At 37.5% G+C, this 23,438-nt stretch overlaps 1 protein-coding gene across 2 annotated transcripts in view; it reads left to right on the plus strand.

The window, feature by feature from the left end:
• The window catches only part of GLCCI1 (glucocorticoid induced 1), a gene marked incomplete at both ends in the record, with an annotated part of 89,680 nt that extends 70,324 nt beyond the window's left edge, over positions 1–19,356 (plus strand). For both annotated transcript variants that reach the window (XM_080700884.1, XM_080700883.1), the window contains 3 exons: positions 1,219–1,429; positions 17,716–17,836; positions 19,011–19,356. In XM_080700884.1, the coding sequence (XP_080557010.1) occupies positions 1,219–1,429; positions 17,716–17,836; positions 19,011–19,356 (678 nt within the window). The remainder of the gene's footprint in view (positions 1–1,218; positions 1,430–17,715; positions 17,837–19,010) is intronic.
• Between the last annotated feature and the right edge of the window lie 4,082 nt (positions 19,357–23,438).

The raw sequence follows: 23,438 nt of genomic DNA on the forward strand, positions 1-23,438 counted from the left end.
TAGACACATTAGTGAAAATAAATTGTAAATAAAGTAACATCATATTTGTCCTTTTCCTAATATTGCAACCCTGTCTTTATCATAATAATATATTTTCAGTTAGTTAAATTTAATATAGAGAGTTTTACTTGTTGACTGTACTTTGTTAAAAGTACATAAATGAGGAAAATGGAGATTTATTTGTACAGTATGGTAGAAAAGAAATAGTCCGCTTAGCATATTCTCATGCCACTTTAACTAGCTGTGTCACAAGGAGCTTTTAATACAGGTTTGTTATTTGTCAAAAAAGATTGATGAGTTTTACGGTGCCACCTAAAATACATCATTGTATGATTATGGTTTTCTATTTATATCTTCTTTTTACCATTTATTTTATTTTATTTTATTTTATTTTATTTTATTTTGGTGGTACTGGGATTCCTGGAAGCCCTTCTATCTCCGGACTACACTCCCAGACCTATTTTATTTTTAGAAACAGGGTCTCTTAAGCAAGCGCGGCTGGCTTTGAACCTGCGCTATCCTCCTGTCTCCGCCTCCCAAGCGTGGGGATTATAAGCCACCACGCCTGGCTCTTTTTACCATTTTAGAACAGTGCAATTAAAACTAAGAAAAATAATGAGAATTTATACTAAGTATTTAAACTTAGTTGGATGCCACATTTGTAGACTTATTCTGAGTTAAATTGATATCCTCCATTGAGTACTAATAGAAAATACTGGTATTAGAACTTTTGGGTAATTTGCAAAGGAAATAGAGAATATGGTTTTTTTCCTTGGTCTATCGAAGATTAAAATAGGAATTAGCAGATAGAAAGATTAAACTATGAAAAGGAGATTTCACTTTTTCTCATAAGCAGCTGAAGGGTTTTTTTTAACTGTTAATTCAGTCAGCAAATTTTTACTGAATGTTATGTGTCATCCACAATGCTAGGCATTAGGGATATAGTGTTAAATTCTTGCTGTCCTTGAAGAGTAATGTGGGACAGGCTAGCCTACAAATACATTAAGGAGCTGTGGAATTTTCAAGGCAAACAATATAATTTGAACAAAAATTTTAGTTCAGTAACAGTAACCTGTTTGGTCTTAGTATCTTTATTCTGTGAAGAATAAATTATGATGGTGATAGTGATAGAATTGGAAATCAGAAGAACTACTGTGTGCTGTCTATATAAAGAGAATGCATACCCTGTTGTTCACATGTTTGATGGTCTTCTTACAGCCTTTGGACATACCAGATGGTCGGCGGGCTCCACTCCCTGCTCACTATCGGAGCAGCAGTACTCGAAGCATAGATACACAGACTCCTTCTGTGCAGGAGCGCAGCAGTAGCTGCAGCAGTCACTCACCCTGTGTGTCCCCCTTCTGTCCTCCGGAATCCCAGGATGGTAGCCCTTGCTCAACAGAAGATTTGCTCTATGACCGTGATAAAGGTGAGGATGGAATCAGTCACTTGGAGAGTATGTTTGTAGAGTTTGTTGCCTTGCCCATATGCTTTCTTTGTCTTACATAATTTAATTTATTTTGTTGAATGCTGAGATTGTAAAAGATTGGTTAATCTAGTTTTGTTTGTTCATTGACTTCACATACCTCCTTCTTTGTGACTGTCAGAAACATCTTCCATAAATGTGTCAGAGAAGCACAGCACATGGTTCTAGAGTGTAATGAAAGCTACAAAATAGAGTGTGCACAGCTTCATGCGGGGCTTTTCCTTGATATTGTCCAGAGCTGATGATGATGATACAAGGATATATATTTCTCACGCCTCAAGTTAGATTTTATAATCAGTGATTTAGAAGGAAATATTTTATAAATTTTTTGGAAGAATGATTTTAACCAAGTAGATAAATTTTAGTAAGTACCTATAGGACATTAGGTCATTGTTATATGTGAATGACTTATTGACTCTTGAGAACTGAGATTTTTTTTTTTTTTTACTGCCTATCAGGTCCAAACTGTATACCTTTGTTCTCCTATCCTAAGTCAGGTACTTGTCTCCCACCATTCACTTGGTCTTTCATTTCTGCCCCCTATAGTCTCACTACAAGAAGGCAGTATAGACTATTCAGCTCTACCTTCCTACTTTCAAAGAAACACTGAATTTATTTTTATAACACATGTACTATTTATCCTAAAAAGAAATCAATGACAACAAAAATTTAAAAACATAGAAAACCTAGAGCTTACAAAATCTAACAGGGTTTTTATGGTTCTTGTTATGATTTGACCCCACCGTTTATGAGTTGATTTGAGGATGCTATTATATGTAAAGTACCCTATCTTAAATATTCAGCCCAATGAATTTTTATTTTATATGTGTGTACACTCATGAATGATAAAGGTATAGATATAGAATACGTTTATAATCTCATAAGGCTCCCTCTGATCTCTTCCCAGACAGTGTCTTACCCTTCTACATATAGAAGTAACCATTGTTCTGACTTTTTCCACCATAATTTTGGTTTTGCCTATTATTGAATTTTATAGATGTGGAATAGTATGGTATATATTCTTTTTAAGTCTGGCCTGTTTTGCTCACTGTACCTAACTTCTCTGAGGTGTTAAATGGAAGGCACTTTGGACTTAGTGCACTGTTTTTACATTTATGGGTGGGTCTTAACAGCGCTCCCTTTCTTTTTGACTCTTTCTGTTATTAAAGGCCTTGTGGATCCCCTTAATTTATTAAGGTTATATTGAAGTTAAATCAGGTGTTTCTTTCCTTCAAGTAGGAAGTTTTCATTTCCATTTCTTAGAATGTCAGATTAGGAAACTTGCTTTACTGAGGTTTCCTACCAGAGCAAAACACCTTTAATCACTTTTTTATGACCATTTTACTCTGGATGTTTCACAGTAAAATAAACAAGAAAATACCTTGGTTTCAGTGATGTTTGGTTTGAAGAAGAGTGGAGATGTTAAATAATAGGAACTAGTTTTGAGCTACACAAATGGCAAATGATAAAGCAGGTCTGTCCAATATTCCAAAACTCACATTCTTTTTCATACCAGTAGAAAGGATAATAAGTTCTATTCAAGCTGGCCACTTTTGCTACTTATTAACATTTGTAAATGGAATAAAATAAAAAATAGAACTAATGATGGTAGTGAGGCTAGGCCATTAATTTTGGAGTTTGTTTTCATTTTTTAAAGTTTAATAACATACATAATTGAGAGATGCTGAACCATAAAGGAAATGCATTGGAAAGATGATAGAAGAATTCTGTTTGGGTTGACGGGGTGTAAGGTTGCCTTCAGGACGTCCTAGTAAATATATCTGTAAGGCAGATAAATAAATGGTTTCAGTAGTTCACAAAAGATCTTCACTTAGATCACAAGTTCCAAGCAGTACATGCTATTTAATATCTCTTTTTCCTTGAGATTTATACTCTTTTTTTTTGGGGGGGGGTCTGAGGATGGGGGGATCTGAGGATGGAACCTATTCTAAGTCGGTTAGACCCTTTCCTAAAAACTTTGCCTTTGTTTATATTTCTTCCATTATCCTCTTGAATTCTTCCATATCAAATACTCATCTGCATAACACTAATAACTTTCTACTCTTCCTCTCATTATTTTTTTATTTAACATTTAAAATGTGAATACTGACCAGATCACCTCTAAGGATATCAGGTTTGGTGGGGGGTAGTTGTTGGTACTGGAAATTGAACACAGGAACATTCTACCTCTGAACTACACATCTATACCTATTTTATTTATTTTGAAGCAAAGTCTCACTAATTTGCTGAAATTGGCCTAAAAGCTGTGATCTTCCTGTCTCAGCTTTTCAAGTACTAGGATCACCAGCATGCACAACCTTACCCAGCTAGGGTAGGCCCCCTCTTAAGGAGAGTCTTATTACGTACTTCTTGAAAAGCATAGGTCACAGAATTTCTTCAAGGTCAGGTCCTACAGTTTCTATGACCTGCATTGGGAGAGAAATTCTAGCTTTTAAGGAGGCATTTATGGACCAGGAACAGTGGATAAAAGCCAAAGAATATATCTCATATCACTGGCCACCTCCCAAGTACGGTGATCACAGGTATGTACCACCACACCTGGCAGGCAGTTTTTTTCCTAATAGTAAAAAAAATTTTTTAGTAAAATAGGGTAATAGTACTTACCACATTATTTAGTGGTTAAATGAGGTAATGTATCATAGTGTTCTAATGCAGTCCTTGATATAATAAGTGAATGTTGCTAATAATTATGAAGATTGTCGGGCGTGGTGGCGCATGCTTGTAATCCCAGCATTCAGGAGGCTAAGATCGGAGGATCACGGTTTGCAGACAGCCTCAGCTACATAGTGAGGCGCTCTGCAACTCAGTGAGACCTGGTTTCAAAATAAAGAATAAAAAATAGGGCAGGGGGTGTAGCTCAGAGGTCAAATGCCCCTGGGTTTCATCCCCAGACCCGCAAAAAAAAAAAAAAAAATTATGAAGATAAAAATTATGATGATATAAGAGATCTCAGGGAATTTTAAGACTTTTTTATTTTCCACAAGATAACCTCATTTGGAGAGTTTAAGCCTCCTAACAAGAATTTATTAAGATATCTTCCATAATTAGCTTAAGAGGCATTATTTTGTGATTAAGTTGTTCTGTGAAAAAAAAAACACAGCCTACATCTGAAATTTCTAGTTCTTTAGTAAATCAAATATTCTCTTTATGAAGAGAAAATTAAAACAACATTGTTTGCTTTTATAAAAGTATATGTGCATGTATCTAAACAAGTGTATTTTAGGATTGGGAGTAGAGGTTTATGTTGTAAACTGAGTTTTTACTTCTAGGTTACTTAAGAATATTTGTTGAGTATTTATGTCAGGTACTTTACTAGAGAGTAGAAAACTAAAGATTAAAATGTGACCCCTATATTTAAGGAATTTATAGTCTTATAGGGAACAATAGGAATGTAAAATATAGTATGTATTATATATGTTTGGAATATTAAATATAAAAAGGAAAGAGTTGTCAATTTTTAAATTTCTGGAGCTTATATATATATTCTATCATTTAATCTACAGAATAGTCTCAGACTTATGAAAGTCTAATTCTGGGTTGATATTTTTGGTTTTAAGATTTTTTTAATCCTAATTCTATTTTATGATTTGTATTTTCTATACTACACTATACATTGGTTTTTTATTTATTCCCAGTTTAAAAAAAAAAAAAAAAGCAAACAAAAGCTACATGGCTTTGGCTTTCAACCATAAAATAGCATGGCCTGGTGTGATGGTGCATGCTTGCAATCCCAGTACTTGAAAGGCCGAGACAAGAGGATTTCAGGCTAGTGGCCAGCCTCCAGCCTCAGCTACTTAGTGAGGCCCTCAGCAACTTGGTGAGACCCTGTTTCAAAATAAAAAATAAAAAGTAGAGCTGGGGGTATAGCTTGAAGGTAGAATGCCCCTGGATTCAATCTCCAGAACCACACACACACAAAAAAAAAAACAGTGTGATTTTGTGGGCAAGTAGGATTAATTTAGAGTATGTACATATTCTACAATTGCTTTAAGAAATTTTTCTTGGATAGAATCATGAGTTGGGTCTCGCTTGAAGCCTAAACAGACATACACAAGAGAGGAGGGACAGCTGTGGTAAATACATGCTCTAATGAGGATATGCTAGTGATCTGATCATTTTTCTACTTACTTGTTACACAGTCCTTCTTTTCTTGACTTTGGTAACATTATTCCTGCCCATTCCTTACATGTGTTCTCCATGGATCATGCATAAATTAGAGACTAATTTTAATTAAATAGCACATTGTTTTTTTTCTTTGGCAGTATCACTTGCAATACCAGGACAGAAATATTCAATTGAGAAAGTTCTAGCTCTTGAGAGACATTTTAGGTGTTTCCTTTTTTGTTTTCTGGGTTTTTTCCCTAGGTTTTCCCAGTAACTTAACACTGATAGCATGATCACATATTTACAGTTACCAGGCTTATTAATAAGAGCTATAGTTCCTAAGGCACCATGTGAGAACTCAGGAATCTAAAATAAGAGCTCTCATTTTTGAGATTTCAGAATATACCCGAAGAGATGGCCCAAGTCCTTCCACAGTGCATGACAAACAACCTGATTTATATAATACTGATGGCACCGTCAAAATATTAGCTCTTTTAGCAGCTCTGCCAATGTTCCTTGATGGTCGCCAAACTGGTGCTGGGCAAGCCACGAAATCGAGACTTCAGTATAGCACTTACTGTTGATCTTTGGCACAGTTTACTTAGACAGTTGTTAAATAAAATTCTGTAATTTTGCAAGATATTGTGGAAACATTGATTATTATAATCATGAAGTAAATGGAACCGTTTAACTCAGGCCAAATTTTGAGTTTTATTCCAAGAGTCTATAAGTTGATTACTTGTAATTTATATTTTCTTGAAGGAACAATGTATGCTATGTGGATGGAGATTTTCCCAAGCCAATGCAAATAAGCCTATTTAACTCATACCATGGATTTAACTCGTAAATAACAGTGTTGCTGAACTTTGGGTGATAGGAATAAGCGGCCCTTGGTCCCAGGAAAACAAAAAAAAGTGTGTTATCTTGTCTTTTCAGGGTCCAGGGCTGATCCTAGGCAGACTTTTGAAATAATCTGTTTCTGGCATCTTCCTGTTCTTTTCTGTGTACATTTTAGCCCTTTTTCTATTTATCTCTAGGGCTCTACTTTTTGGCCTTTTTTGACCCTTTGCTTCTCTGTAGCCTAATCAGATAAGATTTTGTGGTATCTTTGTTTTGTGTTTTATGCTGTGAAAAATAAGTATGATGGATATATCTCTTTTATCCACTACATCTTGAAGATCACTGTTTTTGAACCTGCATCTGTTTATAAAAAACAAATTCTATATCTATGGTTCCAACATGCTTACAATTCTAGAAGAACTTTTTATGGTAAAATTAAAGACTATAAAGATATTATTCCAACAAAGGAGTGATTAAGTAGGTAGATGTTGAGCAAGCCCCCAAATCTAGACTTAAGTAATGTCACTTATTGGTCTTTGACACAGTTCACTTAGACATTGTTATAAAAGTCTGAAATTTTTACTAATAGGCTGAAACTTACCCATTCTAAAATTACATCCCCAGTACATTTTTCCTGTTAGTCTTTTTCATGACAACATGTGACATTACATACATTTTTGGTGTTTGAAAGCACCTGATAAGTATCCAGTAAATGCCCTATTCCTCTCTTTCTGAAATTGTTGACAACTGCACAAATTTTAGATACCATGATAACTTATGGAGGTTATTAATAATTCAAGTCTACTTAAAATACAATGCAGTTTTAGCTATATTCTAACTTGGTTGAAAATGTAAGCAAACCAAAAAATTTTACTATTCCTACATACATATTTCACGTATTCTTCTGCTACCTGTTTACCAACTGCTGCAAAAATTGGTAACCTTATGTTGTTGTGTTATCCTCAGAAAATATATTGAAGTGTAGCCTGCTGTAGTGTTTAGTAGAGATTGAGCATTCCTTCAAGACCTTTCTTCATAGTGTGCCCATTTCTTAAAAAATGATGCATCATTATGTTGAAAAATTAGTATCTCTTTCTTGAATTTGTTAAATTATATGTTAGACTATTTAATGCTTATAAACAGTATTATATTCTTTTAAAAAAAAGAATATCTATACTAAAGATTATGCTTAGTGGTAGGTACTTTTGGTAGAAAAGGAGCCCAGAGTATGATTTCCTGTTGAAATTAGGCAGAAAGGAAATAATTTTGTTAACACCTGTCTGAATTTCCCTTTTTCTCAGTTGGTCATATGGTTAACAGATCAATTCTGGTCATGACTGAGGAGAAAATAATAGGGTATCATCTCAGAAGTGTAGGTTTTCCCTACACATTATCTTTTTGTGTTCCTCTTAGAAATATTGATTCACAAAGGCCACTCCTTAACATTATCTCCTTGTGAGGCTAATCAAAGACAGACCCAGTGAAGCCCTTACCTAAACTGTAGGTTTCTAACTGCAGTTAGAAACACAGACTATAAGATAGGAAGGAACTTGATCATCTTCATAGCTCTGCAAAACTAGGTTTGAGATAGATCATAAACTTAGAGAAGAAGGTACTATAATGATAATGACACCTTGATTCTGGGCAGCCAGGGTGAATCCCTCCTCTGCCACTTCCTGTGCAGCCTTGGACAAGGCACTTAGCCTTAGGATCTCAGTATCCTCACCTATGAACAGGGGGCTAACTTCCCCCTAGGATTGTTATGATGATTACATGTGCTTGGGTAATTTTATTGTTATATCCTGTAGTCTTATCACACCACCCTATGAGTATCTACATTGTCTTTACTTAGATTTAGAGAAATTAATGCATTTTCTTAACTTCTGTGGAATTAAGATGCCAACAAAGACCTTTTGTGGAAACTTTATATTGCATCTTACTGCCTTTGTGGAAGAAAAAAAATTATATAACCTTAGCTGTGAAAGGGCCTGTTGCGTGGATAACAGTAAGAAATTGTATATTGGGTATATAGAAGTGAATGGGATAAAGTAGAAAATGGTGAGAGTATAGAAGTAGAAAGACTAGTATTTCACAAGGGGTCTTGCAGGACTTTCTAAGAGAAATGAAGGACCAAAACAGATCTTGGACATAACCAACTCAGTATTTAAGAACCATAAAAGTGGAGAGATGCTGGGACAAGAGAATATACTATCTTAATAGTCTCTAGTCCTATAATTTTCAAACTTTTAAAATTTATTCACATTTGCCAGCAGTTTCAAATCTATACCCCTACTCTGTGGATTGCACTCAGGGGAATTCTACCTCTGAGCTAGATCTCCAACCCTATTTTAATTTGAAACAGGGTGTCACTAAGTTGTTGAGGGTCTTATTAGGTTGCTGAGACTGGCCTCAAACTTGTGACCCTTCTGTCTCTGCCCCCAAACTACTGAAATTATAGGCATGCATTACCACATCTGGCTAAGTTTATATATTTTTAAGTTATATATGTGTCTGTTCATTCCACAAACCATTTAAGTGTTAGCAAGATCACCTGATTTTAAAGATAAAACGTAATTTTGTACAAATGTTCTCATATTTTCTTCCCATATGTAAAGCAGATTGTTTTGAGCACTTCAATTGGGAGGCCACAGGTGTATGACAAAGATGAGGAAGGATAGCTAGGGCAGATGAACTGGAGGAAAAGTCTGAGGACAAATCAATAGTAGTTGGTGGCTGATTAGATATTTTAGGTAAGGGAAGAGGAGAAGGTGTGTATAATGGCAAAGTTCTAACAGAGTTGTAGTTTGGGAGATGTGGATAATGATTACCATCATTGATGAATAGTGAAAAACCAGTAAATAAACTTTAAGGTGAATATAATGTTAAGTTTAAGGTTCCTCGTGTTTCTGCCTAATGATATTATAATACCAATTCCCTTCAATAAGAATTCTTTTAAATTTTATCTAAAGCTGCATTAGGAAAACATTTATAGCATCTTGCCTAGTGCTTAATACTTAAGAAAATATTTACAATTATAAGTTGGCGGTTTTGTTTTTTTCCTCCATGTAGGATACTTTAGGAGCCATTTAATCTGAACAGTGTGTCTGAGTTTTTGAAAACTGATGTCCCTGGAGTTTTTCTCATGTAAAAAGTTTGAGAATAAGCCAGGCGTCTTGGCACACGCTTATAATCCCAGCATTCAGGAGGCTGAGAACCTGAGGATCGCAGTTCTCAGACAGCCTCAGCTACTTAGTGAGGCCCTTTGCAACTCAGTGAGACCCTGTTTCAAAATAAAGAATTAAAAAAAATAGGGCAGGGGGTATAGCTCAAAGGTCGAATGCCCCTGGGTTCCATCCCCAGACCCCCACACACACAAAGTTTGAGAATATGAAACCTAAGTTATATCACAGTAATTTACCTAGGATCCTTAAATATATTACTTTTCAAAATATAAAATATCATGGATAATCCACAATTTATTTTCAGTTTAGTTACTTATATTGTCAGTTTTATTGTGGTTTGTATTAATAAGGGGCATGAGGGTAGTGTATAAATTGGTTTCAGGGCTGCCTTCAATATAGTGATTTGTTTTCATTTTATATGCTTTTATTGTGCAGTAGACATCCTATATTCAAAGTTATACAAACGCACATGCACATGTCACTTGGTGTGTTTCTGATTTGTTTTTATTTTAACTATGTCAGATTCAGATGAATATCAAGGACTGAAAGTCATTTGGAGATAATTATCAGTGGTGTTCTTTATATCAGAATTCTGTAAGAAATTTTGTACTTATTATGAATATGCAAAAACAAAACAACAACTATAATTTGCTTAATGTTTAAATCGATAGCAATTCATTAAAGAGAAGTGATTAAAAGAATAAAACACCTACATATAGTATCTAATTAATGGGGCCTATCATTGGGAATGAATGAGGTCCATTCATTTTAAAAAAATCTAACTTGAAGTTCAGAAGTATAAGTAGCAAAAGACTATAATGTCATTTTTTTCTCCTTACTCGTTGATGAATACTGATCTAATAGAAATTTTAGCTATAGCTTATGTCTTCTTGAAATAATAAACATTCTCATAAAGAATTAACTTTGAAGTTTTAGAGAAAACTTAAAGACTATTTGTAAGCTTTACTTATAAGTTTCCAATTTGATCTTGGAGTTAGGAAAAAATCAGGCTTGTTGATAGAGTTGGTCATGCTACCTGATTCTAAAAGTTTATTGCCAAGAAGTGCTAAATAATTGTGTGGTTTTCCTGATTTTATTAGTGATTAAACCACACTGCAGTTGGTAATTTTCATTTCCTGAAGCAAAAGAAGTAATTTTAACACCAGAGTATTAATTCTATTTAGGTTCAATTTAGTCAATCTTATTTTTAATCTAATTTTCTTGGCTAACTTTTATTATACTCTTAGTATGTCATTGAGTATGGTGATGGTTGAACACTGTAATCATTTTACTGGGAAAAATAGAATAAGAATTACATTTTACTGGTTATGGCTGTATTTACCATATTTTTCTCTTTGCACAGTATTCTATAAAATATGGCTGCTTTAGACATTTAATTTCAAAATGATTGGTTTCTGTACACTAAAGGATACAATCATGAACTGGCAGAGTTCATACAAGGCAGTATGAACAAACCTGGAGAATCTAATACTCTCAATGTTACTTTGCTTTCCTACCAAAAATAAAATTTTACCTTTATGTAACTGAATAGAGTTAGGGTTTACAAATCTATTTAAAATAACAGTTTATTGCCCTCTTCTGCCAAGAGAAAGTGGAACAGGTACTTAATTTTCAAATCGCTCACCTTTTTAACTTTGCAAATTAAAAATGCTGTGTTCTTTTCACTATTGTTACTGAACTGCTTGTGTTTCAGGCACTGACCTAGTCTTTTTACACACACTTTTTTCTAGCTAATGTATTAATAGTTATTATTTTATAAATCATAAAACTGAAATCAAACTTATTATAGGTCTTACAACTATACCTAGATAGACATAACTTGAGGCCAGAGCAGAGTTCTTAGCTTTTTTTCACAGTTGGTTTTCAAATTTGGCTGTCCTTTAGATAACTTGGAAGTACTAACAAAACAAAACAAAACAAAACAAAAAAAAGAAAAAGAAAAAACAGTCCATTTATTCCCAAGATTTATTTATTTTTATTTTTTATTTTTTTAATTATTTTTTTATTAATGTATTTTTTAAATTGGTACATTGTAGTCATATATCAATCACATTGGAGTACAAGACTTGAGAGGATATACAAGCACACATCATCCAGTTAGCTCTCCTCCAGCCCCCATCCCATTCCCTCCCCCTCCCTCCATTGCACGCTTCTTTGGTGATTCACTTTGATACATTTGTTTATGTACCTCCTGCGTTTCAAAGAGGCTCCGTCCTCCAGTATTACATACCCTCTGATTGGTCACATTAGTTGCTTCACTATAGGGCCCTTTCTATAGCTCAACCTCTTCCTGTTGCCCTTTTCCTCCTAGTTATTGCTGATTAAGAGAAGCGTCTGATTTATATTTTCTGCGCTATTTCTCTGTGCATGCTGCGTTGCAAGTACCGGTCCCACTCTTGATGGTCCCAGTAGTGGCCTGGCTACTCAATGGACTGATCCAGACCTCGCTGGCTCAAGCAGCGGCCTTGCCTCATGGGAGGCCCCAGTTCTGGTCTCGCTGGCCCCTGCACCGGTCTAACCCCTAAGATGGCTTTGGTCCCGGCCTTGGAGGCCGCAGGAGTGAACTTGCCTCACGCCAGGCTCCGATGCTGGCCATTGGCCCCTGCACCGGTCTAACCCCTTGGCAGGATTCCAATCCCGGCCTCGGAGGCCCCAGCACCGGCCTAGCCTCACGGCAGGCTCCAATGCTGGCCTCGTTGGCCCCAGCACCGGCCTAACCCCTCAGCAGGTTCCGTTCCCGGGTTAGGAGGCCCCAGCACTGGCCATGTCTCACGGCAGGCTCCGATGCCGGCCTCGCTGGCCCCAGCACTGGCCTAACCCCTCGGCAGGCTCTTATCCTGGCCTCGGAGGCCCCAGTACTGGCCTTGCCTCAAGGCAGGCTCCGATGCCTGCCTTGCCTGCCCCAACACCGGCCTAACCCCTCGGCAGGCTCCGATCCCGGCCTTGGAGGCCCCAGCACTGGTCATGCCTCATGGCAGGCTCCGATGCCGGCCTTGCTGATCCCAGCACCGGCCTAACCCCTCGGCAGGCTCTTATCCTGGCCTCGGAGGCCCCAGTACCGGCCTTGCCTCAAGACAGGCTCCAATCCCAGCCTCACTGGCCCCAGCACCGGCCTTGCCTCACGGCAGGCTCCGATCCCGGCCTCGGAGGCCCCAGCACCGGCCTAACCCCTCGGCAGGCTCCGATCCCAGCCTTGGAGACCCAGCACTGGTCATGCTTCATGGCAGGCTCCGATGTCGGCCTCGCTGGCCCCAGTACCGGCCTTGCCTCAAGGCAGGCTCCGATCCCGGCCTAGGAGGCCCCAGTACCGGCCTTGCCTCAAGGCAGGCTCCGATGCCGGCCTCACTGGCCCCAGCACCGGCCTAACCCTCAGCAGGCTCTTATCCCAGCCTCGGATGCCCCAGCACCGGCCTTGCCTCAAGGCAGGCTCTGATACCGGCCTCGTTGGCCCCAGCCCTGGCCTAACCCCTTAGCAGGCTCATATCCTGGCCTCGGAGGCCCCAGTACCGGCCTTGCCTCAAGGCAGGCTCCGATGCCTGCCTTGCCTGCCCCAACACCGGCCTAACCCCTCGGCAGGCTCCGATCCTGGCCTTGGAGGCCCCAGCACTGGTCATGCCTCATGGCAGGCTCCGATGCCGGCCTTGCTGGCCCCAGCACCGGCCTAACCCCTCAGCAGGCTCTTATCCTGGCCTCGGAGGCCCCAGTACCGGCCTTGCCTCAAGGCAGGCTCCAATCCCAGCCTCACTGGCCCCAGCACCGGCCTTGCCTCACGGCAGGCTCCGATCCCGGCCTCGGAGGCCCCAGCACCGGCCTAACCCCTCGGCAGGCTCCGATCCCAGCCTTGGAGACCCAGCACTGGTCATGCCTCATGGCAGGCTCCGATGTCGGCCTCGCTGGCCCCAGTACCAGCCTTGCCTCAAGGCAGGCTCCGATCCCGGCCTAGGAGGCCCCAGTACCGGCCTTGCCTCAAGGCAGGCTCCGATGCCGGCCTCACTGGCCCCAGCACCGGCCTAACCCTCAGCAGGCTCTTATCCCGGCCTTGGAGGCCCCAGTACCGGCCTTGTCTCATGGCAGGCTCCGATGCCGGCCTCACTGGCCCCAGCACCAGCCTAACCCCTCGGCAAGCTCTTATCCTGGCCTCGGAGGCCCCTCCCAAGATTTATTAAATTAGAATTTTTAAGGGATGAGGTCTGGACATTGGTTTTTGTTTTTTTTTTTTTCACAAAAAAACTGTTATTTATTTCCAAATATTCCCACTTCCTCACCTAGGATTAGCAAAGAACAGCATACATTTCAAGCCTCCTAGGATGAAAAGGTGGGTGGTACCACATGGCCAGCTCATCAGCCTGCCTGGCTTCCCTCATCTGAGGCAGAGACTGGCATCACCAGCTCATTGGTATTAAAAAAAAATCTGTTGAGTCTAATGTGGAACTACAGTTAAAAACATTATTGTATAGTTATTTCTTATTGTAAAATAATTTTACTTAATTTAGTAAAACAGTCTGATAGAGATATGAAGTACATCTGAAGACTTAAGGCTAGAGAGAACCATGATAAAGAACTTACCAACTTATATAAATTAATTAGTTAACCTTAGTATGTATGGCTTTTTAAACTAGAATTGTGGACCATAGTGTAATATACCAGAAATAGGGAGGACATGTAGGAGAAATTCAGAAAGCTTTTAGGTTTTCAAAGCACACATAGTTTAATACATATTGTTTTTCTATGAAATTTCAAATTTATTTATTTTTGCGGTACTGGAGATGGAACCCAGGGACATTCTACCTCCGAACTACATACCCACCCCCAGCCCTATTTTTTATTCTTTATTTTGAAACTGGGTCTCACTGAGTTGCAAAGGGCCTTGCTAAATAGCTGAGGCTGTTTGTGAACCTCTATCCTCCTGTCTCAGCCTCCCAAATGCCGGGATTACAAGAATGCGCCACCACCTCCAGCTCTCAAATTTAATAACATAATTTTTCTAAGCTTTATTACTATGTTTAAACATATTTGGCAAGCTATACATATTTTAATATAAATATGGCATACATGTATCATCGGCATGATATTATAATAAAATAACCAATGAAATGTTTCTGTGCTCTTGATTTTTAAAATTGGGAAACTGTAATTAGATGCTTGTGAATATAGAAAAATATATAAATAATAATATTTATTGCATGCTTTTGTTAAGTTGACCTTAGCTATGATTTTATAAAACCACGAAGTAACATTTTTCCTAATCTCAGTTACACTTCTAGTTACAATCTTACATTATTTCACTGTAGAATGACAGAATGAGAAAATTGATTATTCTTATGAACAAAAGGAATTGTGAATTAAGGTTAAGGTTACTCTGAGGTTTTTCATCTTTAATCTCCTGAGCAGGCATGCTTACTTCATATTTATATTGTTCTATGGTTAAAATATTGTTATTAAATTTAAGAGTATTAGGTGAGTGAGTGATTCCTTGTACATTCATGTCTGAAAAGGGTAGAATAGGCTGATCACGTAGGTTGTTTTTAAAGCATGTCATGTCACTTTGTAAAGCTAAAAATATATTTTGATAGTGTTTTGATTTTGTATGTTAGGACCACTAGCAGAGTAAAATCACAGCATTTTAAAGGTCAGGTGTGATAATTTCTTTAATTACATAGAAACTCAGAGAGGGGCAGTTGTTTTTGAGGTAACAGAACTCTTATCACAAGGGCTAAAGCCACAGACTAGCAGCTATCTCCATTCCCTTGTTCTTTACAGTCTCGAAGATTATATACTGACATGAGGGAAAACATCTAGATTTAACAAATCTTTGTTTATGGTCTCAAAATGTTTTCCTTTTCAAGCTTTGTCTTTCCAGATCACCAAACAATAGATGTAAATATTAAAAGAAAGCCAACTATATAATTTTACTGAAAAGAGAAATGGATATAATAGTATTGAATATTGCTTGTCTAGGATAGCAATATATTTTTGGTTTAACATTAACCCTCCTCCCAAAAAAAAAAAAAAACTAGAATGTTTAAGTGGGTAAAATTGTAAAAAAATAATTTGTAGCCTCTGAAATGAAAATATTTTTAAGAATAAAAATGCTTACCGTTATTCTACATTGCTCATATAAAATTTATCAGTTTTACATTAGATCCAACTCATGTTTAGTTCTCTGCTCAGAAAAAGTATTTTGAAACAATCAGTAAAACTGCAAGAGAAACACTGTGATGAGTATTTGATGTAATAAGAAGTAGAACACAGAAGACTGTAATTGTGGCCAAGATGACTTTCCTTACAAGATAATAGGATGGGTCCTTGACTACTGACATGGCCACACTCTTGCTAACGGCATAAATGCTTTGTTAAATGCAACAAGCACATGGTTTGGAGCTGATTTTCTATGTTGTTTGGGCAGTGCTGTGCCTCGCAGTAATCTCCATGGAGGCATTTCATGCCATCTTTACTTGTATCCTTGATATCATGTATTTTCTTTTCAGGGCTTATTGTTGTTTAGTGGTAAAAGTGAGGTCAAACTGTATTTTTGGCCTCTTTATCACCAGGTTTTGACCAGTGTTCCTGGTCTATTATAATTCAAGTAGAAACAGAAATTCATGCCTCTACTCAGTCTAATGATGCTTTGCATTAACCAAAGAGAGGAAATTACATTTCCATTATTACATTTCTCATTTATTTTAATGGAAGATACAGGATAAATGTTGGATCTATGAAGAAACTCAACTTTATTCTATGATTTAATTCCTTCCAAGAGGCTGCCTATGCATATTTTGTTAGGGACATGCATAATAGTAAAAAAAAAAATATGTGTTTTTCTAGTTTTACTAATAGTGTTGCCTTGTTATTTGGCAGACAATGATTTCCCAGAGATACATCCATATTCAAATATAAGCACAGATCTGCATTCTCAAGACTAACATAGATATTCTTTTAAATTATTCAGGATATAAAGTATTAGTGTACATCAAGAGTCTACTTCCAAATCATGTTTTATACCTTACTAATGATCATACAAATGTTACTTTTGCTGGGTTTCTGAATGTTGAACCAGTTGTGTACCCTAAACTACAACAGCTTACCAAAATTATAATATATTTATGGTGCTAATGCCATCTTTCAAAATAGAAGAAAATAATATATCTCAGTCCATCATGTATTTAGTATTTGAGCAGCGGGGATTGCTTTGCATTAACTCAGAACTTGTTCAAATAGTGCTATTATAATCATATAAATACATTGCTGGCTTTTCAACTTGGCATCTTACAAAGATAATGGCACAAATGAGTGAGTTTGTGTTTCCAGAATCCTTTGCCAGATAGAGAAGTAAGAAAATGCATATAATTTTTATAGCTTTTCATGAATAGGCCATTTTCTTTTTGGTCACAAAGTATGAGGAAATCATGTTAGGTGGAGATGTTTTCAGATTCCTCATGTCTTTGAGGAGCTAAAGGCAAATCAAGCTGAAAAAGCCCTTCGATGGACATTGTAAAAGCAAAATTCTGAGCAGATCGCCTTCTTATGGTGGGTAGATGGAAGAAAACATGTTGTAAAGCTATTTTTTCCCCTGCATTACATGTTGTTCATGGTGTTTAGTATAATTTCTGCTAGGAACCTTTATAATGAAATTTAGTCAAAATACTGCAGTTTTCAATTAAATTGATTACATGGTGAGAGAGCATATAGAGAATGCTATACTATTATAATCTGTTTTAATTCTTCTGTATGACTTATATATTACCCCATTAATTTATATTTTTGAAATACATAATACATTACATTTTTCAGTTACTGCTGCTCTATTTGTTCAAAATGTGGTTTTCTAGACCAAAATGTCTTCCTTTTATGTTTTATTGTATGGCCAATTACTATTACATTGAAGTTTTATTTAATAGAAATATACTACATAAGGATGTTAGAAATAGTTTTATAATAAAAGAGGCTCTGTGGTAGAAGGAAAGTGGTAATAGATAAATTGTCCAGAAGGCTGTTTGGAAATCAAGTTTAATTTAAAAGAACTTTCAATCACTAGTTAATATAACTGCTTTAAATTTACAGACAGTGGGAGTAGCTCACCATTACCCAAGTACGCTTCATCTCCCAAACCAAACAACAGCTACATGTTCAAACGGGAGCCCCCAGAGGGATGCGAGCGAGTGAAGGTCTTTGAGGAAATGGCGTAAGTAATGTCTTTTCTATCAGCTGGGATCTACAAAGCTGCAAAGCTTTTTACTAAGACCAGTTGACTACAGATGAATCAACTACTCCATCCAGCTGATAATGTGTTTCAAAAGCAAATTATGAAAAGAGAATTGAATAAGCAAAACAGATCTTAATGAAGGAGAATTGGAGTGTGTATGCTAGAAATATATAAACCAGTACAAAATTCATGGTACTTAGAAATTCACCCTTCTACCTAGAAGCTCTGGTTTTAATCTTTAAGAATTTTTCTTTGAAAAGCTCTTTTAATTTAGTTGACAAAAATGCATTTAGGAGCAAAGTTATTCTCCATATGTAACTAGCCTACACAGTGTATTCCACAAGCCAGAGGAAGACTCTTTCTAGAAGCACATATAGCATATTTATTCATAAATTCAGACTTTTTGTTCAGAGATTTTTTTTTCTTTTTGAAAGTTCAACATGTAAAAGTTAGAAATTAAATTAGAAAAGAGGCTCATGCTGTAAACCCTGGGCAGAATAGCTCATAAGAAGGCTTATTCTGTGGCTCTTGGATTCACTCATCCCTTTTTCCTAGTACAGGTGCCTAGCAGAGGTTGCTTTGCTCTTGCAACCCAGAAAGGAATAGAGACTGGTCTTGTAGGAGTTGATGGCTCAGCTCCAGAAAAAGAAGAGGACAGGATTATAGACCCTCCTCTGTTGGGCTGACTGGCTCTTTGAGAGAGCATGAAAATTTTTTTCCCCATTTGTGCTAATAAAAGTATGTTTAGAGATGCAGAAAAAGGAGGAAGTGCTTAAAACCAAACACATGAGGGGTAATGCCCTTCTACATCCTTTTTCTTAACAGAAAAGGTCATCCTAACTTTGCATAATCTTCAGTATAATTTAGGAGATTTTTCCACATTCGTACATGATTGAAAGCAAACTAATGATCCCTACACAAATTTGTCTGTCCAATCCTTTTGAAAATTATTTTGTCCCAAATACCTCTTCAGTGCTGTGTACATGAATAGTCTGCCAGCTGACTTGTGCTATGGAAGATGTTTATTCCTCTGTGTCCATTTAACCCATTCATTGCCATTCACATTTTAGCTGCTTTTTAGAGAACACCAGTTAAATCAGAAAGTGCTTGCCTCTTTGCTGATTATAAACCTAGTTTTGTCTTACGGTTTTAGGTCTCGTCAGCCTCTCTCGGCCCCTCTCTTTTCATGTCCTGACAAAAACAAGGTTAATTTCATCCCAACTGGATCAGCTTTCTGTCCTGTGAAACTTCTTGGCCCTCTCTTACCTGCCTCTGACCTGATGCTCAAGAACTCTCCTAACTCTGGCCAGAGCTCGGCTCTGGCAACTCTAACCGTGGAGCAGCTCTCATCCCGGGTTTCCTTCACGTCTCTTTCTGATGACACCAGCACAGTCGGCTCAATAGAGGCCTCTGTTCAGCAGCCCTCCCAGCAGCAGCAGCTCCTGCAGGAACTGCAGGGTGAAGAACACATCTCTTCTCAGAACTATGTGATCATCTAAAGCAGAGGGGGAGCTGGCCTCCACCCCTCGCCCCATGGGTTGGGAGCGAGATCTCAGACCTCTATCTGCATGGAGTGACAGACTTTCTGAACACCAACAACAACAACAGAATACTTATCAGCATCATAAAGTATCTCTTAACACTGATCTTGGCAGGGACGGAACTCCTATTCAGCAGTTTTTGTGGAAAGCAGTAATGCTTGCAAAATATGTGTGTCATTCAGCATTTTAAGTGGAGACTATGCATTTCATAGTATGTTTGACAGATTAGTACTGTGTCCTGTGTTATGTTCCAAATTCTTCAGTATAAATAAGCTCTATATCAAAAAGTTGCCTGTCTAAATAGAAAATGTCTTGCTGTGTTTTGTCCTATGGAAAATACTGTACTTCAGGATTATGTTTACAATTGATCCAGGTGTTTGTTTCTAATTTCTGTAATACAATGCAAAAAAATGGCCACAACAGTTGCACAGTGCCCACCCTATGGCCTAGCTTCAGGTACTTCAGTTGAAGTCTAAACTCAGGTAACTTGGAATGTATATCATATTGGGATATTAAATATTTCACAGCTAAAAAGCTAAAGAGGGAACATCACTCTTGCCTTTCCTTATTTTATGCATTTCCCTTTCCTCATTACATTCCACATTCTTAGCATAAGAAGTGCATTCAGCCCTAGGAGAATGGTAATCCTGGACATGGGTGAACATGAGGAGAACCAGCAAATCCATGGTGTGTGACATCACTTTTGTCATGTGGTTACAAGTAAAACAACTGTTGTATTCACTGTTTCAACATGTATAAATGTGGCTGTTTTAAAAGTTCGGGTGTTGCTCAGTTAATGACTGTTACAATATTGCAAATAAAGTGTTCAGTACTGGACTGTACATAAACATTCCACATTATGTGATGAAATTTAAAGACAAGAATGTCTAAAGGTTAATTTTGCAATTGAAATTTCACAGGGGATGATTGAGTTTTTTCACGTTGGCCATGGGGGTCATAATTGCTGCCATTTTTAGCTGAGGCATATTTATGTTTAGTTTCTCTTTTGGAAATTCTTTAATTTTCAGGTCAAAAAGTAATACTTTGGGCTGTTATTTTCCTCAAGCAGATTAAGCATTCCCATAGAGAATATGCAGGTCTCAGAATTGGTGTAGCCTACGCAAGCAGGTTATTTGGTGACAAAAGCAATAGTTGGAAGCTGTCTCATTTAATCTTCACATAGTACCATCATACATAGTTTTGTTACAGTTTTAGATGTATGATGTAGAACATAAACCCAAGTAACTAGCCTTGAATTGAACTTGCAGATTTGAGATAAGTTCTCTATAAAATGTGAAGTGAGCCCTGGATATTCCTGGTCAGTGGGAGGGTCCAATCTGCAGACATTGTTTTCTTGCAGCACCAGAGGATCCAAAAGTAAAAGAAAGCTTTTGTATTTTTATTTCATTGCTTTCAGTTCAGTAAAACCTAGAGTTGTCTCATATGCACCTAAACTGTATGGCAGAATTTTTTCTTGAGAATAAGGGGAACAAGATGCCTACAGTTAAAGGAATGTTTCAGTTCCCTTCAGTCATTCCTGAGTTTTTGTTTGTTTCTAAGGAGGTTAAAGAAAGATGAGGTGATGAAGAAAAAAGCAACACCATTTTTTTCTTTAAAGAAATGATCTATGTGTATGTGTTTATGTATGTGTGTGTATGTGTGTATGTATGTCTTCTGTGTATTATGTTGTCATGATCCCAATTCTCTTCTTTCCACCAAAGTTTGCAGTAATATTCTCTCCTGAAGGTGCATTCTGGCTCCTTTATTAGTCAGTGTTATATTGTAGGAGACTGTCATGGAGAAAAGGACTCAGTTTACTTTTGCCATTTTCACAGGGGAATCTTTTAAAACAATCTTTTCAGCAGCAGCAGACACCTTTAACCCTAATAATCTCAGGCCTTGATGAAAATACTATATTTGTAGATTATGGTTAAAGGGAGAAAAATTACTAGTTGCGTAAGATAAATATGAGCTCCATTTAACTTCTGATAGCTGGTTTAGCATTACATGATGGTTTAGCATTACATGATCTTATGCTCTGCTTTTGTCCAAATAAGATGCAGTAGTATCAGTATCAATTTCAGAAAGATGGACTGAATATGCTTTTTTGTGATGAAATAAATCTGATGTACGATATTTATAGTGACATGTGCTTTTATTTTCTCATGAGAAGCTAAATATTGTGTTGTACATTTGTTCTTAGCATATATTAAAGTTTTGAACCAAATGTGTTAAAGCTTATGCTTTGCCATGTAAATTTTCCAGAAGTTGTTGAGCTCAAATGTATCCTACATCCAGCTGTAGAAATTTGTCAGAAATTGTTTAAATTTTGTATATAGTCGTACTGTTTAATTTTAGCCACTGCGCTGAACAGTATTCGAGTTATACAATATGGCTTTACACAAGGAAATGTGTGGCTTCTGTTTTGTATTTTTTCAGTATAGAAGTTCCTGTGTCTTATTTAAATAAAGTTATTAGTAAAACTGGAATAGTTCATGTGTTTTTTGGCCAGAATGGAGTTGTCACATTGCCCCACAGAGAAGAAACTCAGCTTATGGTAATGGCTGTATTTGGTGCTCATTAAGTTCCTGGACTGCATTTCTAGAGCTGTGGGGTGCCCACATGGATCAGATTTCTCCAGCTTGGTTTTCTCTGGACATTTAATTTGCACACTTTCCATCACAAGGTAAGAAGGTAGAGGTCTAGAGTTCCGTGTCTTTGTACTGCTCCCAGCCATGAGCATCTTCAATAGAGAAAACATTGTTTCCCCACCTCATTATTTTATACCTAAGAATTTATGGAAATGAGCTATAGTTCAGTGAAATCACCTGAAAGGAAGTTGCATATTTCTTGCAAAGAAAGTTGCAGTCATAAAATTTAATTGTTTAATCTTTATTAGATTTAGAGTAAGAGTGAGAAAAGCTTTACAAAACAAAAGAAGGTTGATGTTAGGTCTGTTACCCAAACAGGGCCATGGGTAGCCATATGGGTGTCATCCAATTTCAGCGTCATTGAAAACTATTTTGAGAATTTAACAGCTGCGTGATGTTCATTTCCAAAGTATATCTCACCAGAGACTGATAAGATTTGGCTTTTAAATTAACTTTAAAATGACTACCTAGTCATTGTGTTTTATTTTTAATTTTTATTTATTTTTTATTTTATTTTATTTTATTGCGGTACCAGGGATGGAACCCAGGGGCAGTCTACCTCCAAGCAACAGCCCCAACCCTGTTTTTTTTTAATTTATTTTGAAACAGGGTCTCACTGAGTTGCAAAGGTCCTCACTAGGTAGCTGAGGCTGGCTTTGAACCTGCAAAATCTTTCTATCTCAGCCTCCCAAATGCTGGGATCACAAGTGTGCGCCACCACACCCGGCTAGTCACTGTGGTTTTTGTTTTTTGTTTTTTGTTTTTTGGTGGTACTGGGGTTCCTAGAAGCCCTTCTACCCCCGGGCTACACTCCCAGACCTATTTTTATACTTTTCTAATTTGGAAATGGTCTCTTAAGCCAGTACGGCTGGCTTCGAACCTGCGAGATCCTCCTGTCTCCGCCTCCCAAGCACGGGGATTACAAGCATGCGCCACCACACCTGGCTAGTCACTGTTTTAAAGGGCACATTTTATCACCTATATACTTGAGACTAATATGTAATTTAGGCAGAAAATTATCGATGTGTATGATTTTGAAATTCCATTGAGAGTAAATGTGAAGGAAAGTATAACCCCTCCCCCACATGTTTTGAATGTATAATAAATTTACTATGAATGGTGCTGAGGAAGAAGTTAATGTTTTGTAAAATTTTAAGGAACAAGGCTGGGGAAATTAAGCCTAAGAATTTACATATTCTAGCCTGATGCTGAGGAAAAGGATCACTTGAAGCATCTTCAACATTGCAAACCAAGCGGTTGGTTATCTTTCCCCTGCCTCTCATCCCACACTGACACACCACCAAGATCTGTTCTCCCCTGCGTGTTCCCTTCTGCTCTGTGGGCTCTGCCCTCCACCCCTCCTTGAAACTCACTTGTATTGCTCCTGTA

Source organism: Muscardinus avellanarius (assembly GCF_963383645.1).
Source record: "Muscardinus avellanarius genome assembly, chromosome: 9".
NCBI lineage: Eukaryota > Metazoa > Chordata > Mammalia > Rodentia > Gliridae > Muscardinus > Muscardinus avellanarius.